Source organism: Amblyomma americanum, chromosome 5 (assembly GCF_052857255.1).
Source record: "Amblyomma americanum isolate KBUSLIRL-KWMA chromosome 5, ASM5285725v1, whole genome shotgun sequence".
NCBI lineage: Eukaryota > Metazoa > Arthropoda > Arachnida > Ixodida > Ixodidae > Amblyomma > Amblyomma americanum.
This window is the reverse complement of record NC_135501.1, coordinates 167,729,383-167,751,120: the sequence shown is the minus strand read 5'-3', so window position 1 is coordinate 167,751,120 and position 21,738 is coordinate 167,729,383. Positions and strand designations below refer to the sequence as shown.

Genomic DNA, 21,738 nt, shown 5'->3' with positions numbered 1-21,738 from the left:
GGACGCGGAAAATTCAACAAGCCGAGGGTATTACGAATTCGGAAAATAACGCCGCAATACAATGCAGAAGCAAATCTGAAAGCACGAAACGCAAACAGCTAGCGCTGACCATCGGCATTAACGCCGCTGCAAGCGCAATTCGTTTGTCTCTGAGGTTTTTCTTCGTGTCCCCTCAACAACGTTAGCGAGCTCGATGGTGCAGGGGAAAGTCATGTTCAACACAGGAAATGTAGGTGTGGTCTCCCTAATGGACTGCCTGTGCTCTGTAATTGGACACGAGGGAAACGATTTAATAAGTTTAGCTCGTTCTCTTCCCCTTGTCACGCGCTTAGTCTGTTTCACCGTCTTTTCTTAAGCATGTGCTCTTTCACGTGCTCTGCAGCCCCTCGTGCGTTGAAACCAGCATGGGGATGCTTAATTTACTGGGACGCCACAGAAACCACGACATATGTGACTAACGATCACGAACGCACAGGAACGGGCGTCTTCATTGCGTCTTCAAACATCTCAAACGCTCCCACTACGTGTACCCATATAGACACCAACCCCCATGGCAAATACCATTCTCACGCACAGAGTACGGTCGGCAACGGGCAAGTTGTACTCTACCTAAACTAATAAACTACTTTGATCAGCTAGGTATTGATGTATTTACACAAAATAATCGGCGCCTTACAGAATTATTCTTGTAGGTAATATGCACCACATTTTACTAGACAAAAATGAATGAAATATTCAATTACAAGTGCAATCGTGTTTCTCTGTGTCTCTTGTGTACTGCATGCATCTGCCTTCCAAGATTTACATATTTGACAACCATGCGCTATTTCGTCACTGTTTTCTGTTCAACATATGTTATCACAAATGACAGATCTGAGTGGTATTTCTGTCTTTGTAACTCTTGATCAGCATCGATTACATGTTTTTTTTCTTTTGTTATCAGTGTGTGTGCATGCGCGTTTTTTTTACATGTAGTACTATAGCCTGTCGCTGCTCGAAGGGCGGACGGGGCTTTTGTCAAGCTGCGAAACTTGCAGCTTTTTCTCCACCGCCCTTTTTCACCACCTGTACACTTTTCTGGTGAAACAAATGTTCATTGATTGATTGATTGATTGATTGATTGATTGATTGTAATACCCTCCGAGACGTTTGCTACTAATTCGCAGCTGGTGCCCCACTACCACGCCGCCTACTCGTTACTGTTCGTGTCCCTCGAGTTGGGCTTGCCGAGCGCGGTATTTTTCGTCGTCGAACACGCCGTCTTCTTCGCACTGGCCTGGCTGAGACTGCCCGTGCTCAGTTACCTGGTCGCCTTCCTCATGGTGTCGCACTTCGACCTGTTCGGGTACGACTTATTCACAGTGAGTACATTGACCTCTGGTGCGCCATTTCCTACGGGGTGTGTATCAGTGACTTCCGGCGTACTAAGGAGTCGGTGTTTGCTTCTTACATGGGCATATATAAGCTCCGCAAGGAGTCGTTGAGCACAGCCCCTAAAATATACCCTCGCGCAGCAGGCACCGTAGCTGTACACGGGTACACGCGACAGTCACTTCCCTTACTAACACAACTGTAAAACAAGCTACCGTGGTTCAAGACGCTTGAGGGGACAGTATAAGAGGCCATTCATAGCATTTGTAACTAAGTACGACACTCATGTGCACAGGTTATGAAGTCGATTTAAGTGTAAAGCTTGCGCAGGCGGCGTTTTAGACAAGAAACACGCAAAACAGGGTGTCTCCTCTAGCTGTCTCTTTTACCGTCTGCAAGGTATATTGGACAAAACTTATAAATGGTTGCAGTTTTCGCCTTTTCATTAACTTGCACGTCTGTGCGAGGTTCGAAGCTGACCATTACGTGGCCTTCGGATGTAGTTCATGCAACAACTTCAAGTGGGCGGTCCCGGCGCGCAACTTCTTGCTCGTGTCGGTAGTGCGCTCCAGCTCAATCAATCAATCAATCAATCAATCAATCAATCAATCAATCAATCAATCAATCAATCAATCAATCAATCAATCAATCAATCAATCACTCAATCAGCCGCAAAAGCAGTTATAATGATCTGGCAAGAAGTGTGTACTCAGTGATGTGCTACTGTTGATTGATTGATCGATCGATCGATCAATCAATCAATCAACAAGTAAGTAAATAAATAAATAAACAAATGAACCAACGAATTGGTCAGTGTACCAATAAACCAACTACTCAATTTATATACCCACCAGTAAACCAATCAATCGATCGACCGATCGATCATTCAGTCAATAAATCAAGTAAATATACAAATCAACCAACCAATAGGTTAGTCTCAATCAATCAATCAATCAATCAATAAGTAAATAAACAAATCAACCAAGCAATTGGTCCATGTGCCAATAAACCAACTACTCAAACAATTTATATACCTACCAGTAAACCAAATAATCAATTGGTCGACCGATCGATCTCTCAGTCAATCAATCATTAAGCAAATAAACAAATCAATCAATCAATCAATCAATCAATCGATAGATCAATCAATCGATCAATCAATCAACAGTAGCACATCACTGAGTACACACTTCTTGCCAGATCATTATAACTGCTTTTGCGGCTGTTCGCAGCCCCAGCTCAGGTGCTTCAGTATTGATGGCAGATGCCGGGGCTAGCACAAATCTTTACCTTCCTTTTTACAATTAATTTAATAAAAAAAACCACTACCACCACCACCTGTTCACAGATCGTGTTGGAAAGGCACGGTCACAGCTCGTATTTCGTCACCGTGGTCGCCTTCTACTGGACGGTACTGCGCTGCCTCAGTTTCTGCATGGACTGCAACTCTCGGAGCGAGTACAAGATGGCCGCCAACAGGAGAGGGCGGCGACACCTGCCCAGCTACTGGAAGACGCTGTCCTACGCTGTCTACTTGCCTCCTCTGTTCCTGGGTCCGGTGCAGAACTACGACGACTTCCTCTCCTCGGTGCGACATTTTACCTCCTTGCGTAGCTGCACGATAACTGATCGCAAACTATATAAAAAATTACCGTCCTTGAAACTTGTCAGGATTCTTGAAAGTAAACGTCGTTCGATAAATGTTAAAGGCGGTTTTATAGTCTGGGGAATCTGCCAATGCAAATCGCTGAATAATTCTTTTAACCCTGAAAGGCAGGAGGGAACAGAAAGTCTAGAAACCTTGTCACCAGAAATGAAGCTGATATGTTATTTCAAAAGTCGCCCATGTCGACTGAAGCCTGCGCGTGGGAAGCACGGAACGACATCAGCGTATTCCAGGAGGGACTGGTATGCGATTTGGCGATTTGGCGCGGGGACACCCCCCTGCCAATCGAATGGAAAACGGCTTTGGTGACTTTTATTCCTAAAGCTGGCAAACCAATTGACACAGATAACCTCCGCCCCATCTCTCTCACCTCATGTGTGGGCAAACTAATGGAGACGATGGTGCGGGATCGGTTATCTACATATCTTGAACACAAACAAGTCTTTGCGAGCACCATGTTCGGATTCCGCCCACACAGATCCGCACAGGATGTCCTCCTGCAACTCAATCGGGAAGTCCTTGACCTCCTCGAATGCCCCCATAATGACCGGGTAGTACTCGCCCTGGATCTTAAAGGGGCATTTGACAATGTAACACATGAGATCATACTCACTAACCTAAGTCACACCGACTGTGGCCTCAACACATTCCAATACATAAGCCAATTTTTAATGGATCGTCAATCCTACATTCGAATTCAAGATAGAGACCATGGTCCTTACCTACTCGGCACGCGGGGAACCCCTCAAGGCGCGGTACTTTCCCCGCTGCTCTTTAATCTGGCCATGATGCACCTGCCGGCCCAGCTGGGTGGTGTCGCCGGCGTGCAGCACGCCCTGTACGCCGATGACATCACTCTGTGGGCCACACAGGGCAGCACAGGAGACATTGAAACCAGCCTGCAAACAGCGGCGACGATAGTAGACCGCTACGCCCGCCGCTGCGGTCTTCAATGTTCCCCTCAAAAATCGGAATTTGTGCACCTCCGCCCCTCACAGAAGTGCACAACTAAAATATCTCTCTCTCTTGAGAGCGGTCCCATACGCGAAAGTGATGAGATACGGGTACTCGGACTCTACATCCACAAACACAGGCGGCCAGACACTACATTGGCCAAACTCCGTAAGGTGGGGGACCAGGTGGGCCGCGTGGTCCGCCGGGTTTCCAACGAACGCGGAGGGTTACGAAGTAAGGATGCCTTGCGGCTGGCAAACGCCTTCGTAACTAGTCGAATTCTCTATTCGACTCCTTATCTCCACCTACGGAAACAAGAGGAGGACGCCCTTGAGGTCATCCTTCGCAAAATTGTTAAACGTGCCCTTGACCTCCCCATCACTACTTCAAACAGCCGGCTTATGGCTCTTGGGGTGGTGAACACTTTCCGGGAGCTCCGGGAGGCGCACCTTACAAACCAGTACACGCGCCTGTCGCTAACGGAGTCGGGTCGCCGCCTTCTTGCTCGACTCCATATCCAACACACCCCTCCAATGGAAGACAGGTTTCGCATCCCGGAACTGTGGAGACGTGCCCTCCACGTGCGGCCTCTTCCAGCAAACATGTCACACGAAGACCATAATGGTCGGCGCCTGGCACGAGCGGAAGCGCTAGCCCGATATTATGGCAACAAAACAGGTGTCTATACTACGTGGACGCCTCCGGCCCTCACCACGGGGGATGGTACACGGCCGCGGTAGTTCACAACAGCAACACAGTTAACGGCCTAACTTTCAGAGCCCGCAGTGTAACACAAGCAGAAGAGGTCGCGATTGCTCTCGCGGCCTCACATTCCAATTCAAAATACATAATCACCGACTCGCGAGGGGCCTGTCGGAACGTCGAACAAGGCTGCACTCCCTTCCTAGCCTATCGAATATACCAAAATTGCATACGGGATACGGACCCCGCACACCGTTACCTCATATGGGCCCCTGCTCATCAGGGGTTGGCAGGAAACGAGGCAGCAGACGCAGCCGCCCGCGCGCTCTCTCACCGGGCTGTTTTCTCCTCCCCATCCGATCAGGAACCCGATTTTAATCCGGTCTATACATTCAAAGATATTACAACATATTATCAAAATTGTCATCGCCTTTACCCTAGTCCATGTAAAGGCCTGAAGAAGGCGGATGAGCGGCTCCTTCTCCGCCTTCTCACCAATACATTGCTGTGCCCGGCAGCGCTAAAACATTTTGACCCCTCCTTTAGTGGCAGCTGCCCACATTGCAGTGCAGTGTCCTCTGACACCTATCACATGGTTTGGGCCTGCCCCTCCAACCCCGCTATTCCCCCCATCCCCAACCCAACCCGGGAGGACTGGGAGGCGACCCTGCTCGGCTGCCACGACTTACAGGCCCAACAAGCCTTAGTCGGGCGCGCCCGGGCGGCGGCAACCGCCACTAGGGTCTCATACTAGGGACCTCCACCTAGTGCTTGTACGGATCGGTCCCTTACGGGCTGATCCAAACATACCTCCTATTCATCCGCAATAAATGTTTTCACCACCCACGACATCAGCGGACAATGGCTGATGAAGTCTGGCTGTACTGCGTAACATGCTTCCTTCCTTTATGATGCCAAACAAAAGGAGTGACAGCCGCCTGTCCTTTTCAAAATCGCGCCATTGATTAAAAATGAAAATGAAAATTAGTTTTGGGGAAAGAAAATGGCGCAGTATCGGTCTCAGTTATCGGCGGACACCCCCACCGAGCCGTAAGGCAAGGGATAAAGGAGGGACTGAGGGAAGAAAGGAAGAAAGAGGAGCCGTAGTGGTGGTGGAAAACATTTATTTATGGCTATTTACAGGAGAGTTGGGACTGGCCTTAAGGGCCAGCCCCTTGAAAATTCTATAGGAGAGGTCCCTAGTCGGGGACCCCTGTGGCTTCTACGGCAGCTGGGGCGTATCGACGAGGGCTCTTTGGCTCTCTAACGTAGAGCAGCCGAGCAGGGCAGCATCCCAGCTCTCTCGGGTAGGCGAGGGGAATGGGGGTAAGCAGGGTTAGAGGGGCATGCCCACACCATGTGGTACACGTCCGAGAACGCGCATCTACAATGCGGGCATTCCTCGTTAAAATCCAGATTAAAATATTGCAGCATTGCCATGCACAGTATACCGTCTTGGTATATAAGCCAAGAAGCCAACGCTCCACGCGTGGAGGGCTCCGGAATAATATAGACCACCTGGGGATCTTTAACGTGCACTGACATCGCACAGCACACAGGCGCCCAAGCGTTTCGCCTCCATCGAAACGCAGCCGCCGCGGCCGGGTTCGAACCCGGGTGCTCCGGCTCAGAAGCCGAGCGCCCTAACCACTGAGCCACCACGGCGGGTCCATTGATTCCTGCGGTTTTCATTTTTGGTGTTTATTTAGAAAGCGTAAGATGAGATACATACAGGGGAATCATTGAAGGAAAGCACACCGGCCAGCAGCATGCTGGTTTGTTTTATGCACGTTTACTGGTCGAGCAGCCCCACCTGTCTCTAATAATAATAATTGTTTTTTGGGGAAAGGAAATGGCGCAGTATCTGTCTCATACATCGTTGGACACCTGGACCGCGTCGTAAGGAAAGGGATAAAGGAAGGATGGAACAGTACAGTTCCCCCGGGGGTCTTTAACGTGCAGTGACATCGCACAGCACACGGGCGCCTTTGCGTTTCGCCTCCTCCATAAAAACGCAACCGCCGCAGTCGAGCTCGAACCCGGGTACTCCGGATCATTAGTAGAGCGCCCTAACCACTGAGCCACCCCGGCGGGTCCACCTGTCTCTATGAAATTTCAACTACCCTCGCTTGCGGTGAATTGAAAATTGGTTTTTGAGGAAAGGAAATGGCGCAATAATTGTCTCACGTTTCGGTGGACACCCGAACCGCGCCGTAAGGAAAGAGAGGAAGGTGGGAATGAAAGAAGAAATAGAGAATAAAGCCCCGCCGCGGTGGTTCAGTGGTTAGAGCGCTCGACTACTGATCCGGTGTTCATAAAACGCAGCCGCCGCGGTCGGGTTCGAATCCGGAGTTCCCGGGTTCGAACCCGACCGCGACGGCTGCGTTTTTATGGAGGAAAAACGCTAAGGCGACCGTGTGCTGTGCGATGTCAGTGCACGTTAAACATCCCCAGGTGGTCGAAATTATTCCGGAGCCCTCAACTACGGCACCTCTTCTTCCTTTCTTCTTTCACTCCCTCCTTTATCCCTTCCCTTACGGCGCGGTTCAGGTGTCCAACGATATATGAGACAGATACTGAGCCATTTCCTTTCCCCCCAAAACCAATTATTATTATTATTAGATCCGGTGTTCCCGGGTTCGAACCCGATCGCGGCGGCTGCGTTTTTATGGAGGAAAAACGCTAAAGCGCCCGTGTGCTGTGCGATGTCAGTGCACGTTAAAGATCCACAGGTGGTCGAAATTATTCCGGAGCCCTCCACTACGGCACCTCTTCTTCCTGTCTTCTTTCACTCCCTCCTTTATCTCTTGCCTTACGGCGCGGTTCAGGTGTCCAACGATATAGAGACAGATACTGAGCCATTTCCTTTTCCCAAAAAACCAATTATTATTATTATTAATAGAGAATAAATGCCTTATAGTGGAGGCCTCTGGAATGATTTCGACCATATGGGGATCTTTTGGGTGGGGTGTTCGCCTCCATCGAAACGCGGCCGTTGCGGCTGGCTTCGAACCCAGGTACTCCGGATCAGTAGCCGAGCGCTCTAACCACTGGGCCACCACGGCGGATTGCTTACGGTGAACAGCTTCGTTTTCGGTGAGAGTGTTCCCTGCGATTGGAAGGCGGTACCCTATCGATATGGATAGAGTCCAGCTTCTGTTGATCCTCAGTGTCCGCTAGATCGGCTTAATGTTCGTTGCTTACAAGGTACTTACTAAGGTAATCGCTAATAGAGTTAGTGGACCCTTAGACTTCAATCAACCAAATGATCAGGCAGGCTTTCGTAAAGGATATTTAACAATAGTTCATATTCAAACTATCAGTCAAGTGGTAGAGAAATGCGCAGAATGTAACCAACCCCTATATATAGCCTTCATTGTATACGAGAAAGCATTTGACTCAGTGGAAACCTCGGCTGCAGTCATACAGGCATTGCAGAATCCGGGTGTAGAAGAGCCTTATGTCAAAATACTGGAAGATAGGAACTGCACAGCTACCATAGTCCTCCATAAAGTCAGCAATAAAATTCCAATAAGGAAGGCCGTCAGGCAAGGAGACACGATCTCGCCAATGCCATTAACCGCATGTTTACAGGAGGTATTCCAAGGCCTGAATTGGGATCAGTTGGGGATAAGAGTTAATGGAGAATACCTGAATAACCTGCGATTCGCTGATGACATTTTCTTGCTGAGTCACTCATGAGATGAACTGCAAATCATGATCAATGAGTTAGACAGGCAGAGCAGAACGGTGGGTTTGGTTTATTGGGGTTTTACGTCCGAAAGCGACTCAGGCTATGAGGGATGCCGTAGTGAAGGGCTCCGGAAATTTCGACCACCTGGGGTTCTTTAACGTGCACTGACATCGCACAGTACGCAGGCCTCTAGAATTTTGCCAGAAAACCAATGCAATGTTCAACAGACTAGCAAGGGAACTGCAGTTCGCAATTGGTAGCGAGGTGCTGGAAGTGGTAAAGAAGTACGTCTACTTAGGGCAGGTAGTGACAGCTGATCCGGATCATGAGAGGGAAATAACTAGAAGGACAAGAATGGGGTGGAGCGCATATGTCAAGTTCTCTCAGATCATGAATGGCAGTTTACCAGTACCCCTCAAAAGAAAAGTACACAACAGCTGTATCTTACCGTTACTCTCCTACGAGGCAGAAACTTGGAGACTAACGAAAAGGGTTCAGCTCAAGTTAAGGACAACGCAGCGAGCTATGGGAAGAAATATGATAGGTGTAACGTTAAGAGACCGGAAGCGGGAAGAGTGGGTGAATGAACAAACGCGGGTTAATGACATCTTAGTCAAAATCAAGATGAAGGAATGGGCTTGGGCAGGGCATGTACTGCGAAGGCAAGATAACCGATGATCCTTAAGGCTAACGGAGTGGATGCCAAGAGAAGACAAGGGTAGCGCGGTGGGCGGCAGGAAGTTAGGTGGGCGGATGAGATTAGGAAGTTTCCAGGGATAGGGTGGGCGCAGCTGGCAAAGGACAAGGTTAATTGGAGAGACATGTGAGAGGCCTTTGCCCTGCAGTGGGGGTAGTCAGGCCGATGAAGATGATGATGACATTTTTCTCTTTATATTCGTTGTTTAGCATTACACTATTTTTAGGGCTGCGAAGAGGTTAATGTAACTGTACTTTTCCATCAAGTTCGATGGCTACGCGCACCTTCCTGGCGTACCGATTCGCAGGCGGAGAAACCGAGGCCAGCGGTTACGTTGCGAGAGTTCGTGACGTGCGTCGCTGGACTTTTGCGGACCGCGGTTCACTTCCTTCTCATGGACCTGATGTGCCACTACTTCTACAGGTAAATCGCAGACAAGAAATGCGACGGATTTTCTTTTAGCTAGACAGACAGTCACCAAGTATTTTGGAACTGCAGTCTTTTGTAAAGACTGCATTTTATAGGCAAGGTCTAGCGCGAGTTCTGTTGGTATCACGCATGTTTTGGGGTCGCGAATGAGCCAGTTCTCTTGCGTGCAGGGCAGATGCCCAAGAAAACGCTGTTGGTGTATGGCAAGAATTTCGATGGTTATGAGAGGACAGACGTTTTTAAAGCGAAAGCTTTACTGGCCTAGCAGGAGCGGGCAAACTTGGCTCCGAGAAACCGGCCTTGCAACAGCCGGAGCTTGGCGTCCCAACCACGGGGACATGCCGCACCGCCGAGCCGCCGAACAACCGATCCTCCGCCGTGCGTCGAACCATATGACGTCATGCGCCACGTGACGCGCCACAACTGCGCCGGCGGAAGCAATGAAAAGCGCGGAGCCGGCGGCTCCCCGCTAGTGTTGCGACTGTGTATCGGGGGCGCCGGGCCGAGTCTGACGATCCCAAAGACATGGCTGGCCATGCTAGGTATATGGAAAAGGACAGGGAACGCCTGACCAAATAAAACCACAGCCAAACTAAGCTTTCGATTTGCAATTTGGTATGGCGCAGCTAAACCACAAACAATTTTTGTCGCCATTCAGGACACGCACTGCCGACAATTTCGAGTTGTATTGGCCAAGTTGCACCAACAACAATAATAATAATTGGTTTTTGGGGGAAAGGAAATGGCGCAGTATCTGTCTCATATATCGTTGGACAACTGAACCGCGCCGTGTATATATATATATATATATATATATATATATATATATATATATATATATATATATATATATATATATATATATATATATATATATAAAATCACCAAAAATTAAAGAAACATAACAGGATTTAATTCACGACGTTTCGGCTGGAGGACCAGCCTTTTTCGAAAAAGGTATATATATATATATATATATATATATATATATATATATATATATATATATATATATATATATATATAATTGGTTTTTTGGGAAGGAAATGGCGCAGTATCTGTCTCATATATCGTTGGACACCTGAACCGCGCCGTGAGGGAAGAGATAAAGGCGGGAGTGAAAGAAGAAAGGAAGAAGAGGTGCCGTAGTGGAGGGCTCCGGAATAATTTCGACCACCTGGGGATCTTTAACGTGCACTGACATCGCACAGCACACGGGCGCCTTAGCGTTTTTCCTCCATAAAAACGCAGCCGCCGCGGACGGGTTCGAACCCGGGAACTCCGGATCAGTAGTCGAGCGCCCTAACCACTGAGCCACCGCGGCGGGTAAACCGCGCCGTAAGGGAAGGGATAAAGGATGCAGTGGAAGAAGAAAGGAAGAAAGAGGTGCCGTAGTGGAGGGCTCCCGAATAATTTCGACCACCTGGGGATCTTTAACGTGCGCTGACATCGCACAGCACACGGGAGCCAACAAAGGAAGGAAAATTACGCTCCTGTTATTATGGCATTAAGTATAGCCGCTCATGGAGAGCTGCGCGGTGCTTTGTACAGCATAAACAGAAGCTGATGATGACCGTGTTATGAAGCAGCTGCAAGTGTGGGGCGCTTGAGCCCAGCCTGTTAAAGGCTTATGTGCAGCACATATTCAATACTCCGTGCGCGCAATGTTCCCATTTTTCGTTGGCCGGTGCCATAACGCCGTAGCCGAAGGCATCATTCTGGATTAGTTCGAGTTATCACACATCGCTTTTTTTTTTGATCGGAATGAAGAAAATGGGAACGAACTGTCGCTAACGCTTGCGTGAGCCAGTGGTGCTGTAAACTTGACACGGTCGCTGAATGCAGACACGATAAGCATCAATCGCTCTCAAAGCGCAATTAAAGAGCTGGAATAAGCTCTAGGCGTAAAGGACTGGATTTTTTTTGGCAAACAGACACTCACATCGCCTGAACTGTCGTTGGATCGCCACTTTCCAACGCGTCTGGCCGACCACAACGCAATCAGTTCAGATCACGAGAATGCAAGGTTTTAAAAGGGCTTTTGCACTTAGAAGTATAGTATATAGCATGGTACCTTCGCGGGGATTTATTTCTACGGATGAGTGCATTAGGGTAATAGATGTCAGAAGCACATAAGTGGCGCTGTGTGCCTCCGACGAATAATTTATTTGCAAAATAATTTTACGACACTTAAGCTCCGCCTTGATGCATGACTCGATAGCGTAGTGGGTTAAACGTTACAATGTGAGCAGTTTGACACCTTTGAACACAATTTTAATTTTTGTCCACTGTTTCAATTCATTATTTGAACAATTACACACTTTAAATGTTCCTAATTAGCATCATAAAGCATTCGGTTTTCATTTTGAGCATTTTGAGACCTTTGTACCTCGATTTTTCAACTTTTTAATTTTTTTGCTAGTTAAGTAATTACAATGATTTCATTAACTCGTCATAGCCTATCACACATCAATCAATCATCAATCATTAGAACCACAAATTACCATGATACGATTTTTTTACCCAGCCCCCGATTATTTCCGACAGGCGGTGCCGACTAGTTCTACGCCGACGGCTTTTCGACACTCGAAAGAGCTGTATACGTCACCGCGCAATACATTGTCGGTGCAGCTTGTGCATGTACTGCTATATATTTTCTGACTCAGTCAAGACAACCCTACTGAAAAACGTATATAGGTTTGAACGGGTCAGCAAATTGGATTATGGCACATTTGGTTTGGCTTTATAGGATGGACGTCCCAAAGCGGCTCAGTCTATGAGGGACGCCGTAGTGGAGGGCTCCGGATAATTTCGACCACCTGGGGTTCTTAACGGGCACTTACAATGCACAGTACATGGAATTTTGACATTTTTCCTCCATCGAAGTGCTACCATAGTGGGCGGGTTCGAACCCACGACTTGCATGCACTGTGTGATGTAAGTGCACGGTGATTAACCATGGGTAATGGTAGTTATACGGAGCCCTCCACTAAGGAGTCACTCAAAGGCTGAATCGCTTTGGAAGCTTCATCCTATAATGTTAAACGAAATGTGCCATAATCCTATTTGTTTCCTATTCAAACCTGTACATAGTTTTCAATAGGGAAACGCTAAGAATATGACAGGGCATCACGAGCATACGTTTGGAAATACCTTCGGAAAGAAGACTGGGGTGCCGCCGAGCCGTGCCTTCCACTGAACATTTCGGTCCGACGTTTTCATCCAGCTGGTTATTTTCTGCCACGCAGTTCAGCACTGAAGAAGGCGCCTTACTTGATCGCGAGACTCGACCTCACCAGCCTCGTGGGCTACGGGTTGGCGCTCAACATGCTGTTCTTCATGAAGTACCGCATCCAGTACGGCTTGTCTGGTGGCGTTGCCAGGATCGAGGGGCACCAGCTCCCGGCTCCTCCAAAATGCATCTTTAGGAGCCACCTCTGTTCACATTTCTGGAGGTCTGTTCTATCTATCTATCTATCTATCTATCTATCTATCTATCTATCTATCTATCTATCTATCTATCTATCTATCTATCTATCTATCTATCTATCTATCTACCTATCTATCTATCTATCTATCTATCTATCTATCTATCTATCTATCTATCTATCTATCTATCTATCTATCTATCTATCTATCTATCTATCTATCTATCTATCTATCTATCTATCTATCTATCTATCTATCTATCTATCTATCTATCTATCTATCTATCTATCTATCTATCTATCTATCTATCTATCTATCTATCTATCTATCTATCTATCTATCTATCTATCTATCTATCTATCTATCTATCTATCTATCTATCTATCTATCTATCTATCTATCTATCTATCTATCTATCTATCTATCTATCTGTCTGTCTATCTATCTATCTATCTATCTATCTATCTATCTATCTATCTATCTATCTATCTATCTATCTATCTATCTATCTATCTATCTATCTATATATATATATATATATATATATATATATATATATATATATATATATATATATATATATATATATATATATATATATATATATATATATATATATATATATATATATATATATATATATATATTTCTTGCTTGGTGTAGTGGTTCCAGTGCTACAAGGAAGTAGCCTGTTTAATAATAATTGGTTTTTTGGGAAAGGAAATGAATGGCGTCTCATATAGCGTTGGACACCTGAACCGCGCCGTAAGGGAAGGGATCAAGGAGGGAGTGAAAGAAAAAAGGAATAAAGAGGTGCCGCAGTGGAGGGCTCCGGAATAATTTCGACCACCTGGAGATCTTTAACGTGCACTGACATCGCACAGCACACGGGCGCCTTAGCGTTTTGCTTCCATAAAAACGCAGCCTCCGCGGTCGGGTTCGAACCCGGGAACTACGGATCAGTAGCCAAGTGCCCTAACCACTGAGCCACCGCGGCGGGTAAGTAGCCTGTTGTTCAACATTCTCTTGTCATCACAAGAAAAGGAAAATGGTGGTCGAAATTATTCCGGAGCCCTCCACTACGGCACCTCTTTCTTCCTGTCTTCTCTCAGTCCCTACTTTATCCGTTCCCTTACGGCGCAGTTCAGGTGTCCGCCGAGATGTGAGATAGATACTGCGCCATTTCCTTTCCCCAACAACCAATTTTCAATTTCTGGGGCTCGACGTGGCTTGAACCAAGTTATACGAGCGAAAGCTCATTTAAGCATGGCCTCTACTGTCTCAAATAAAATGTCAAGGTCAATGGTCAAGGTCAAAGGTCAAGGACAGACACTTAATGATCATGGTCATACGATCATGTGGTCATACTACCATAGCTTGGACCATACCACAACGCAGTTTAGTTCTGTTTGACCTTGTGAGGCATAGAAGGTCATTGTCGATGTGGTGCCCGCTGTCGCAAATCAAATGCCAAGGTCAAGGGTCTAGGTCAGGCACCCAGTAATCATAGTCATATGATCACGTGGTTATACTACCATGACTTGGGCCATACCACCGCGCAGTTAAGTTCGGTTTGACTTCGTGAGCCATTGAAGGTCATTGTCTCATCCAGTTATGAACTCAATGATTTTAAAGCATCGAAACTTGTTTAGTAGAATGAAACATGTTGACTTCGTTTACCGGTGTGATTGGTTAGCGGACTAAACGCTCCTGCACGCAGGATCTACGGGCCATGGGTTGTTGCTAACGGCTGTTTTGTTGAGATAGCATTAGGATCCTGATCGGAAAAAAATGTGTCGTCAGAAGCTAAATTCGCTGATTGGCTGGAGGGAAGTGATGTCGCCAGACCGGAGCATTCCTATTGGCTGGAGGTAATTGACGTTACCAGACAGGATGTGACGTCACTTCCGGTAAGGGCAATAGCAGCCACGAATGCTATCGCAGTGCCAACGTATAATAAAATTAGGTGGCCCAGTTAATTTTAAAAATCATCTATCTTATTATAGGAGTTGTTAACTTTGATGAGTGAGAGTAAGAAATGCTACGATGGCTGGAATATTTAATCTTGATTTCCGTAGTCAAATGTGTGGAGCTGAACTTCCAAGGCTGGGTAGATTTTGAAGCAATCAGAGCACTTGTTTAAAATAATAATTTAAGCAGATGCGCTGTGAATTTGGTATACTTTGCGTTTCTGTTTTTGAAACGCTTGAAGACTGCAACGCAATTCAGACAAAATCAACTTCAAAAAGGAAAATCTGTCCTTGTCTTGAGTTCTAATGCATCCACATTTGTTGACACCTCATGTGTTGTTGGTAATATTCTATTTTTATCCACCGTGCTTCAGTGCCATCAGAAATTTCCTTTCAAATAGTTTGCAAGAACAGAACAACTTAGATTGTAATCGGTTCTGCTTTTTCGGTTCTGCTAGTTTTCGGCAATTCTCGCCGCGATTGAAAACGAATTTTCGCAGCAATAACGCTGTTTCGTGCTCTTTTCCAGGTACTTCGACCACGGCCTTCATCTGTGGATTAAAAAGTATGGCTCCTCTTACTACGGATTTCAGGATAGTGCGAGCCAGGAAACACAACGTCAGTTATGATATCCAAACGGGCATAGGTGGGGCGTGTAAGGCGAAGGGAAGATAACCAATGGTCCTTTAAGCTAACGCAATAGATTCCAAGGCTAGACAAACATAGCAAGGCGTAGCAGTGAATCAGATGGACAGATGGGATTAGGAGGTTTGTGGGGATAAGGTGGCTGCAGTTGGCGCAAGACATGGTTAAATGGAGTTAAGTGGGAAATCTCTTTGTCCTGAAGTGGACTCAGTTAGGCTGTTTTTGGTTATCACGACTACTGACGTCACACTGCAGAGAACCTCGCAACCAATCCGTTTATCAGTTTTAAGGATGGCGTTACAAGTTAATAATAGATAGATAGATAAAGAGGAGAAGAGAAAGGCAGGGATGTTAACGAAGGTAATAATAATAAAAATAACAATAATAATTGGTTTTTGGGAAAAGAAATGGCGCAGTACCTGTCTCACATATCGGCAAACACCTGAACCGCGCCGTAAGGTAAGGGATAAAGTAGGGAGTGAAAGAAGAAAGGAAGAAAGAGGTGCCGTAGTGGTGGGCTCCGGAATAATTTCGACCGCCTGGGGATCTTTAACGTGCACTGACATCGCACAGCACACGGGCGCCTTAGCGTTTTGCCTCCATAAAAACGCAGCCGCCGCGGTCGGGTTCGAACGCGGGAACTCCGGATCAGTAGTCGAGCGCCCTAACCACTGAGCCATCGCGGCGGGTCTACAAGTTATTCGAGTCGCAATGTTTCGTGTAAAGATATTGTTGTTGAAGACAGCAAAATCTGTACTAGCTTTCAGTTCGTATTGTTTTCCATCGTTTTGCTACGGCATGAAACAGAACACGATCGTCTCTTGTCGGCAGGTACATCTACCTGCCCATAGCGGGGTCCAAGAGGAAGACCCACAGGAAGTTGCTGGCCGTCGCCGTGGCCTTCGCGAGCGTCTGGGTGTGGCACGGCATGACCCCCGCCGTCACCTTCTGGGCCTCGCTCAGCTTCTTGGGCATCGCTGTCGAGCTGGTGTTAGCGCAGATCAGGACGCTGGACTGCTGCAAGACATTCGAAGTACGCAAGTCACCGTTCGCCGTTGGGGAAGGAATTATCGTAACCCGATGGAACCCTTTGTAGTCGCTATGTTAAGTGTAGTATTATGACTGTAGTGGACTTAGGATGAAACGAAAAACCGGAGGTTAGTTAGGGTTACAGAGTGAATTCCAAGGAAAGGGAGACGTAGGACCGAGCGTGGCAAATAATCAGGTGATGAGACGAAATTAAGAGGTCTGCAGCCATAAGGTAGCCGCAACTTGACCAGGACAGCCCTACATGGGAGAGGCCTTTGTTTTGCAGTGGACGAACCTGGCTCGTGATAATGATGGTCATTATGCCCCATCGGAACCGTGTTCCTGTTCGTAAGCTTGAGCCGGTGGTGTCCCCCAATGAGACGTGACGTCCTTGATGGCGTTTCCATGCAAGGAATGCTCGTGCTTGTTGGGGAATTCGTTCGAGACGTCGGTCAACGCTTCCCGTACTGAGTATTTCTCTATCGTGATTGGCGGGCGGGTGCAAAATCGCCAGCCAATGACTAACCTTTTTTGCATGGAGTATCCTTCAAACTCTAGCTGTCACAAAGTCTGCTGGTTTTACTGGGGCGGAATAGTTATAACGTATTGCACAGTGCGTCGTAGCTATTGGAGTAACGAACTCGGGCCTCGATGTAGAAGCCGCGTTCTATTTGTTGCAGTTACTCGAAACGCCGCCAGTCGCGCGTCCTTGCTCTTGCTGAAAGAAGCACTGCTTTTACGCTGGCTTTGCTGCCACGTTTAAGTAGGAAGTACTTGGACCCTTCCGTTTCTGGCTTAGTTACTGTGATGCGGCAGTGACAAGGGAGAAATCGAATCGCGATACAGCGTTTCCCCTTTTGAACAGAGTAACAATCGCACTGTCTTTTTCTTTTTTTTTTCAGTGGCCAAGCCGTCCGCAGTCACGAAACGAAAACCACACCATATGTTATAGCGAGTGCTCTTGAAGAGTTGACCTGGATCCAGGTCAGCCTTGCAGGGCGGACGGAAAAGTTTTGCCGCGAAGAGCCGACGCGAAATTAGGTCCACGGAAATAGGCGCGATGCCTAAAATTGTTTCTACTTGTACATAAAAAAAAATAGTCGTCATAGGGATTAGGGATGAATCGAAGCCATTTGCTCCTCTTTGCAGTCAAAGCACATTGATCCTGGACAAAGACGGTTCATCAAGGCCGTCCTGGGATCTCCCCACTACCTGCTCACCATATTCGCCTGCATGTTCTACCTAGCCGACATGGAGATAACCACTATGTTCTTCAATAGGGTCATTCTCGGTAAGCTTTCATGCGCTTTAGTAAGTTTTGCAACCAGGTGTAGTGACTCGAAGGTACCAGGCACAGGAGCAGACAGGACGAATACAGAAGGAACACGGGCAAGGCGCTTACTGCAACTGTAGTTTATTGCATGAGCTCGACCAAGGGAAAAAAACAGCGAAACGAAACACACGCATGACAGTGCCGACAGCTGTGTCGATATCAAATCGCACTCCCAGCCAAATACGCAAGCTCTTTTTTTGTTAAAGATACCGAGGGGGTGCTCACACATACCTCACCTGCTGTTTTGATTAGAAAGGCTTCAACTATTTCTAATAATTGGTTTTTTGGGGAAAGGAAATGGCGCAGAATCTGTCTCATATATCGTTGGACACCTGAACCGCGCCGTAAGGGAAGGGGTAAAGGAGGGAGTGAAAGACGAAAGGAAGACAGAGGTGCCGTAGAGGAAAGCTCCGGAATAATTTCGTCCACCTGGGGATCTTTAACGTGCCCTGACATCGCACAGCACACGGGCGCCTTAGCGTTTTTCCTCCATAAAAACGCAGCCGCCGCGGTCGGGTTCGAACCCGGGAGCTCCGGATCAGTAGTCGATCGCCCTAACCACTGAGCCACCGCGGCGGGTCAACTATTTCTCTGATGTCCTTTTCTAGAGAAATAGTTGAAGCCTTCCTAATCAAAACAGCAGGTGAGGTATGTGTGAGCGCCCCCTTTGTATCTTTGACAAAAAAAGAGCTTGTGTATTTGGCCGAGAGTGCGATTTGATGTCGACACAGCTATCGTCACAGTCATGCGTGCGTTTCGCTTGGTCGTTTTTTTCCCCTTGCACCTTGTTATAAAAGTCGAGCTCGTGCAATAAACTACAGTTGCACTAAGCGCCTTGTCCATGTTCCTTCTTTGTTCGTACTGTCTACTCCTGCGCCTTGTATCTTCGAGTCATGCACCAACTCGCCCAGCAGTCGATTCTTCTGTAATGACTTGTGCAGCAGCATTACAAGTGCCCCCCCCCCCCCCCCCCTCCTTGTTATTGCTTGCCTTTTTGTTCATTGTTGCCGGGCCCTGTCAAGCTGTCAAAAGCCAGAAAACGCATGTGCGTTTTTATGAAAAATAAGGATAATTAACTTGAAATGAACATCCTTTGTAGTTTCACGAACAGTGGCTTGTCTCAGAATGGTAACAAAATTGAGCTCCAGTTCGGCAGGACACTTAAATGCATCTTCTTGCACCGAAGCTTACGTTTGTAGTCGACAGTGCATGACCAGGAGTTTCTCGTAAGAATGCCTACCTGCATTAACCTGAATTGAAAGAAAATAGTCCTTTGCAGAATGCCCTTTGAAGTGATGCTTTGCTTGTGGCGTTCGTATCCGAAGATAAAACGTATGGTGCGTGTGATCTTTATTCTGACAGTATTTACTCTCTCTCTCTCCGAGCAGGCTGCACAATACTACCGTTGCGTTGGTGAGGTCGAACCGTTTTTTAATGTAGCTAGTTGGCTATGCAGGCAAATCTATGTTGTTCTTAAAACAACGCAGGAAACACGCAACTCAGGAAAAATAAGTATAGCAAGAATTAAGCAGCGAGGCAGGAACGACAAAAGACGACTCCAAGTCCTTACCATACAGGGTGCTTCACCTAAGACTTTGTAAGATTTTTAAAAATAGGCTTTTTGAGTTAGAAGAGCGCTTTTTTCGGCGTAGCACTATCAGCGGCGTAATACATCAGAATACAGCTAACACGTGCTAATTAGCAGGCTGGTTAACTAAAACTGAACAGCCAGCTTTTCAATTAGTGCTGTTAGGTTCCTTAATTACCGAGAGGCGTGTAGCCCACCGTAAGTCATATCCCTATCTGTCTTCAAAATTTCGAAAACGCAGTTACCCTCTGCGCTGTGGCCCAACAAAGTTTGGTTACATTGCGCAAAAATACATGCGCTTTCGAGAAGCTTTCAGGCAAAGCAACCTCTCCAGTGCACGTAACTCGTCGAAATAGCCAACATTTGTTGGGCCACAGCACAGAGGGTAACCGCGTTTTCGAAATTCTATAAAATGATAGGGATATGACTTACGGTTAGCTACACGCCTTTCAATAGTTATGCAGCCTAACAGCAGTAGTTAAAAATTTAACTATTCATTATTATTTAAACAGCCTGCTAGTTCGCAAGTCTTAGCTGTATTCTGATGTACTACGCCGAGCTGACAGTGGTATACGAAAAAAAAAAATGCTCTTCTAACTAAAAAAGCCTATTTTTAAAAGCTGTGTGAAGTCTTAGGTGAAACACCCTGCATAGAAGAAGAAAGCCTTATTACTTGTATGCTGAAGAAGTTGGCGCGGAAAAACGAGGAAAAGTGTGGACAGACGAAAACGAGCGCTACTCATAAACTGAATGTTTATTCCAGACATATGCTCGAATAAATAAGGAAACCAACAAGAACAAATCAATAACGTCGTGGACATAACATGCTACACAGTGAATCCCAATGATTTGGTCAAGAACAAATACTCCCTATCAGGGTAACAGAATGGATTCCAAGGGAAGGGAGACGTGGGGCCCAGCATGGCAAAGAATCAGGTGCAGAGACGAAATGAGAAGTCTGCAGACATCCGTTATCCACAGCTTGATCAGGACAGGCGTATATTGGGGAGGCCTTTGTTATCGCACTTATCTCCACTGATGCGCTTATGGAAGGCTTACTTGTAGACGGTTGCTTTATGAGCGGCCCTGATATCCAAGACCTTTTCCCCGCATACTTTAGTCCTAATGCAGTTACGCGGGCTAGGAATATGGAGAGTTTGCGGCGTGTTCTTCAGTGGTAGGAATTGTGCGTTCGCCTTGATGCCATAGCGGGTGTGGTACTTGTTGAATTCCTTGCCCTTTCTCTCGCCAAAGTCGCCCTTGATTTCCTTCCTTGTCCGTATAGGGTTCCCTCTGCCGCTGGTACCCGTGCTGGTGGCCCTTTACTTCGGCGCCCACGTTTCGCAGGATGCCATGGACTGCGAGGCCTCAGGGGCTGCAAAAGAAGCAACTCCAGGCCGCACACTGCCGTTGTTTACTGAAGAAGCGGCCGAGCATTCCACGTTCCAGCCTTTGGAAGTGCTGTGATCTACTCGCCCTGTGCCTTTAAGGAACTGATGTCAGACGAACGTTGCACTCTGGTTTAAAAAGCAAGAGCCAGCATAAAAATGACTCGAAACAACACAGAAAAGTGCCAGCCACTATCCTGTGCCCCTCTTCGGTCTTGTGTCGCGCCTGCTTATGCTGGTTCTTTCTTCAAAAACATGTTCACTAACTGTATTCTCAAAAAAGTTCTCCAGCGCTACATTTTAACACGAGGACACAGTAAGAACTTAATCTTCTAGGTTTTCGTTTTTTTCCTGCAGTCATGAACGCACATTCGCTCAGTACCTTCATTATTCATAAATGTAACTTGCGTGTGCTGGTCGGAGTTCCCGGGTTCGAACCCGACCGCGGCTGCTGCGTTTTTATGGAGGCAAAACGCTAAGGCGCCCGTGTGCTGTGCGATGTCAGTGCACGTTAAAAATCCCCAGGTGGTCGAAATTATTCCGGAGCCCTCCACTACGGAACCCCTTTCTTCCTTTATTCTTTCTCTCCCTCCTTTATCCCTTCCCTTACTGTGCGGTTCAGGTGTCCAACTATATATGAGACAGATACTGCGCCATTTCCTTTCCCCCAAACCCAATTATTATTATTGAATAAAAATAGTTGGAGCCAGCACCCGTCCTGTCAAGTGCTTTCTGTGTCGTCGTCTTAAAATGTAGCGCTGGATTAATTTTTCAAGAATACAATGCATCACCGACTAGCCTCGCAAGGTGTTTTCTTATGTTTAATAACTAGCCTGTCATTTA

At 46.9% G+C, this 21,738-nt stretch overlaps 1 protein-coding gene across 3 annotated transcripts in view; it reads left to right on the top strand.

The window, feature by feature from the left end:
- The window catches only part of LOC144132998 (protein-cysteine N-palmitoyltransferase HHAT-like), a 39,818-nt gene extending 18,376 nt beyond the window's left edge, over positions 1-21,442 (top strand). The window contains exons 5-12 of one of the 3 annotated variants that reach the window (XM_077665780.1): positions 1,167-1,361; positions 2,720-2,959; positions 9,392-9,507; positions 12,762-12,968; positions 15,442-15,477; positions 16,389-16,590; positions 17,736-17,877; positions 20,793-21,441. In XM_077665780.1, coding sequence (XP_077521906.1) covers positions 1,167-1,361; positions 2,720-2,959; positions 9,392-9,507; positions 12,762-12,968; positions 15,442-15,477; positions 16,389-16,590; positions 17,736-17,877; positions 20,793-20,974 — 1,320 coding nt within the window. In that variant the 3' untranslated portion in view covers positions 20,975-21,441. Of the gene's footprint in view, positions 1-1,166; positions 1,362-2,719; positions 2,960-9,391; positions 9,508-12,761; positions 12,969-15,441; positions 15,478-16,388; positions 16,591-17,735; positions 17,878-20,792 lie in introns of all 3 variants that reach the window. The other 2 variants (XM_077665781.1, XM_077665782.1) reach the window with 2 other exon arrangements.
- Positions 21,443-21,738: the final 296 nt, after the last annotated feature.